Source organism: Sesamum indicum, linkage group LG8 (assembly GCF_000512975.1).
Source record: "Sesamum indicum cultivar Zhongzhi No. 13 linkage group LG8, S_indicum_v1.0, whole genome shotgun sequence".
NCBI classification, from domain to species: Eukaryota; Viridiplantae; Streptophyta; class Magnoliopsida; order Lamiales; family Pedaliaceae; genus Sesamum; species Sesamum indicum.
This window is the reverse complement of record NC_026152.1, coordinates 10400238-10404757: the sequence shown is the minus strand read 5'-3', so window position 1 is coordinate 10404757 and position 4520 is coordinate 10400238. Positions and strand designations below refer to the sequence as shown.

The following is a 4520-nucleotide window of genomic DNA, read 5'->3' as shown; positions in this document are numbered from 1 at the left end:
GGGGAAGGTTGATTCTTTGAACTCTTCAAAAGTAAAAAATACGGTAAGCTTGGCCTGTTCATCCTTCTTCTCCATTTCTATTAACTTGGAAATCTATAGTTTTGTCATTAATTACAAAAATGCATGTTGCCCTGGCCTGTGTCAGCTGTATACAGCCTGGGTCCTTTGAGTGCAGGCATTTACGTTAAGACATTCTCTAGCACATTATGCCTCTGTCTGCGTTTTCAATGTTTGCCTGTATCCAGTTTTAGCTTTTTTCTTTACTGTTTTTCACAGGGTGAATATCCTGAAAAAGGTTTCTACAGCTGATGAAAATTGAAGAAATCAGTGTTAGTTCTGTATTATCATTTGCAATGAAGCATACGTTTTCCCTTGTAGGTGTAACCCAATGAAGTTCGGTATCAGTGCATGATATTGCAAGTTAGAGTGAAAGAGTATTAAGTTTTTTTGGAATGATTTGGTTGCATTTCGTTCTCTTTGTTGAGATCTATTTTCTAATATGTTTCCACCTCACCTGCAGGTTCATGAATCTGATTCTTTTGCACTAAATGATGACATTTTTTCAAGCGATGCTAAGTCTGGACATGCCGTTGAGCCATCTTACCATGTAGCTCTCGGTTCAGATAACTCTTGGTACCTTTTCACAGAGAAGTGGATAAAAACAGTCTACAAAACTGGGTTTCCCAATGTTGCCTTGGCTCCGGGGGATGCTTTGCCTCGTGAAATAATGACAATTCTGCTTGACAAGGAAGATGTGCAGTGGCAAAAGGTTGCGGAATCAGAACTTGGTGGTCTTTGGTCCATGGAAGGATCTCTTGAAACGTGGTCTTGGAGTCTAAATGTGCCAGTGTTGAGTAGTCTTTCTAAAGATGATGAGGTAATCCTGGTAACTGGTACATTTCCTTTCGTGTTTTTTCTTAACACATAATATTTTGCTCTAACTGCTTAGTATGTAAATGTGCGCCAACATGACTTTGGCAAAGCAGCGCAAAAGCGTTTAATTTAAATAGGGGAACAGGCTAGGTGGAAACACACTAATTATCTTGAATATTTTCCTGAAGCAAAGGGAAAAATATGCAATTTATTTCTCTGACAAGATCTGGGTAATCCACATCATATTTTTATCAGATATGTGGCATGCGGTTTCCAGCTGTTCACTAACGGATCATTATCGATTGTTGGGCCCAGAAAAGGTGCCTCAAAGTCCCAAACCCTTAATATCCACCTATTATAGTGACCCAGTGCCACCTTACTTTGCTATGTATATCAAATACATATATTTACATAAGAAAGCAGCGGAAAAGAGTTGTACCTGGAAAAATCAGTGTGATATGAAATAGTTTAATTGTATTCTTGTATTCTGTAACCCATCTAAGAATTTTCTTTGTGATATATTTTTTTACCTCATCATTTATTCCCCAGTAGAATGTCTCTTGATTATCATTTTCGTTATGCCAAAAATCATTTTCAAACAGTGACGTGCAAGTTTATTACTTTATTTATCTTGATGCTCTAAGGTGCTACAGCTCTTCTAAAAGTCGAAGCTCACATCTCCTCACTCTTTCTCTAACCCCTCCTCCCTCCCTCCTATCTCACTATTCTCTGTTCATTGTGGAACAAGAAATGAGATTGGATTATAAAAGTCATTTCACACTTGTTGGTATATTACTTGTTAAAGAGCACAAATCAGCAGGCTTCACTCATATTTCTCTATGATTTTCTTTTCATGGTCTCAATCGCCATACTTATATATTTTAGCCTCATGATTGGCACATTGGTGTGATATAGAAACACAAGTTTGGGTTCCATATTATTCAAACATGGAGTATCTCATTCATTCTTGAGCCACAATCTTACGTTTTCTACAATGCCATTGAATGGCCGCTGACCTTTGTACTTTATAAATTGCAAGGGAAGTTTGTCACTCTAAGCTGTATGTTGGAATTGTAACATGTCAGTGAAATCAATGGTTAATTGTATTTGGGTTTATTTGTAGTTTCAATCTCTCATACAGTTCACAATTGTTTCTCTGTGTTCTCTTATTAGGTTTTGGAGTTCTCTGAAACATATCAAAATGTTGTGGAATGCTACAAGGACCAAAGAAACAAGGTTTCACGTCTGAAGAAAAAGATAGCACGTACAGAAGGCTTCAGAGAATATAAGAAGATTATAGATGTTGCTAAGTTTACTGAAGAGAAGATAAGGAGATTGAAGACTAGATCACGACGTTTGATCACTCGTATTGAGCAGATTGAACCATCTGGCTGGAAGGAGTTTCTGCAGGTAATTGCAAACACATAATCGAACTTTCCCATATAGGATGGCCATTACTGTTTATAAGTAAATCCGGCATATGAAGCTGAAACATTGTTTTAAAGTTGGCTCAGTAGTTTCCATAATGTGGACGTTCTGATCATGTTTTGTGAGAACTCTCCTTTGTTCTGATTTCTGTTTCAAATTCAGATTTTTCTTCCTACTGCTTTCCAAATTTTTCCAAGCTTGAATAGAAATTTTTATATTGCAAAGTAAATCGAGTCTTCTAAGATCCAAAAGACAATTTCCTTTTGCTGACTCTTAGTCTGAGTTTCTACTTCAAGATTTCTGCATTTTACATTCTCTTTGTTTCATACACATATATCCATATATATATATATATGTCAACATCAGTCCATGTCGGTGTGTACAAATATGTTTTCGCACACTAAGTCACAGCACAGGGTGTCAACCATTATGTGTTAGAAAGAATTTCGACCTCCTATATTTGATCAGCTTGGAAGTGGGTTTGTAATCATTTTGATGGGATATAATGATTAGGTGAAAACATTGATATTTAGGAAAGAAAAAAACCAGTTGTTCTGAACAGTGCTGATTCGGGTACTTCAACAAATTCTCATCTGCCTTTTGACCTGAATTAATGCCAACCAATTTCTATTGTCTACCAGATCAGCAATGTCATACGTGAAGTTAGGGCATTGGATATCAACTCCCATGTTATATTTCCCCTGGGTGAAACTGCTGCTGCAATTCGAGGAGAGAACGAACTCTGGCTAGCAATGGTTCTTCGAAATAAAATTCTCTTTAATTTGAAACCTGCACAGCTTGCTGCTGTTTGTGGAAGTCTAGTTTCTGAAGGAATTAAAGTTCGGCCGTGGAAAAATAATAGGTACATGTAGTTATTTTTTGTTAGTAGTTTTCTTTTCCCAATTTCTATAGGGTAATCAGTAATGTTAGATTTGCTCTGAAGTTCCACTTACTAAGAGTTATATTACTTAACCGCACATTTGGTGAACAAAACAAATACTCCAACCTCCAATTATAAGATGCTAAGCATTTTCTCGTTTCTCTTGGCAGCTATATATATGAAGCCTCCACTACTGTTATGAATACGATAGCCTTTTTGGAGGAACAAAGGAGCTCACTTTTACAACTCCAGGAAAAACATGGGGTGAAGGTATTGTTAATGGACTGAAGGGAATTACATGCAATTCTGTTGCATAATTAAACTGAAATATGCGTTTTCATGTAGATCCCGTGCTGCTTGGATAGCCAATTCTCAGGCATGGTTGAAGCCTGGGCTTCTGGTCTAACTTGGAGAGAGATTATGATGGATTGTGCCATGGATGAAGGAGATTTAGCTCGTCTTTTACGACGAACAATTGACCTATTAGCACAGGTAGGCATGTTTGTTGATTTACGCATGCCCTGTAGTAATTTGATCACCCTAAACGCCTTCTAGTTTATGTTTCCTATTAAACTATCAAGAACTCTCAATTGTACTCTTTATATTTCCGCACATCTCATCTCCAACTTCTCCTCATGCTTGTCCTTTTAACCGATTGCAGGTACCTAAACTGCCTGATATTGACCCACTGCTGCAGAGCAATGCAGTGAAAGCATCCAGCGTCATGGACCGACCACCCATAAGTGAGTTAGTAGGATGAAAGTTTTACCTCCAAACGATTGCCGAATCCACTGGTATTAACTTCCAAATTCTTATATACCGTAAGGTATACAATATTTTTTGTTCTCTTCTGATAAGAGAACTAGTTTTATTTATTCAAAGCAATGTAAGTAAGATACCAATATTTGTATAGCAGATAAAGGAATATCATTGTTTCCAAAGTGAAGCTAATCATCTGGGCTACATCATGTAATTTAATGATAACATTTATCGATTACAATTTTGGTTACGCCTTAATCTTCTGTTACAAATTTGGTTACGTATTATCAGCGATGTTGTAATCCAATGCAAGCAAATGAACCAAATACAGAGACACACCAAATGAAGTAGGCACACAAAAACTTACGAACATCATTTAAAGATTTACTTGGGACTCAGCGTCAAGTAATTGAAGCACAAATTTAAAGTTTTATCATACTTTTATTTACTTGAGTCAAAAAAATAAAATGAATAATTGATTACAAAACTAACAAAATGTGTACAAATAAAAAAATTATTAACAAGACTAATGAATCAGGAAAAAATAGCTTTTTGTTGTTGAAAGAAGTAAGTATAAACA

The 4520-nt window shown here is 36.4% G+C and overlaps 1 protein-coding gene across 1 annotated transcript in view; it reads left to right on the top strand.

Annotated features, from left to right (window-relative positions):
• The window catches only part of LOC105168189 (DExH-box ATP-dependent RNA helicase DExH15 chloroplastic), a gene marked incomplete in the record, with an annotated part of 9785 nt that extends 5595 nt beyond the window's left edge, over positions 1 to 4190 (top strand). Inside the window, 7 exon segments of the mRNA XM_011088146.2 lie at positions 1 to 43; positions 521 to 877; positions 2047 to 2283; positions 2943 to 3163; positions 3352 to 3451; positions 3527 to 3673; positions 3843 to 4190. Of these exon segments, the coding sequence (XP_011086448.1) occupies positions 1 to 43; positions 521 to 877; positions 2047 to 2283; positions 2943 to 3163; positions 3352 to 3451; positions 3527 to 3673; positions 3843 to 3941 (1204 nt within the window).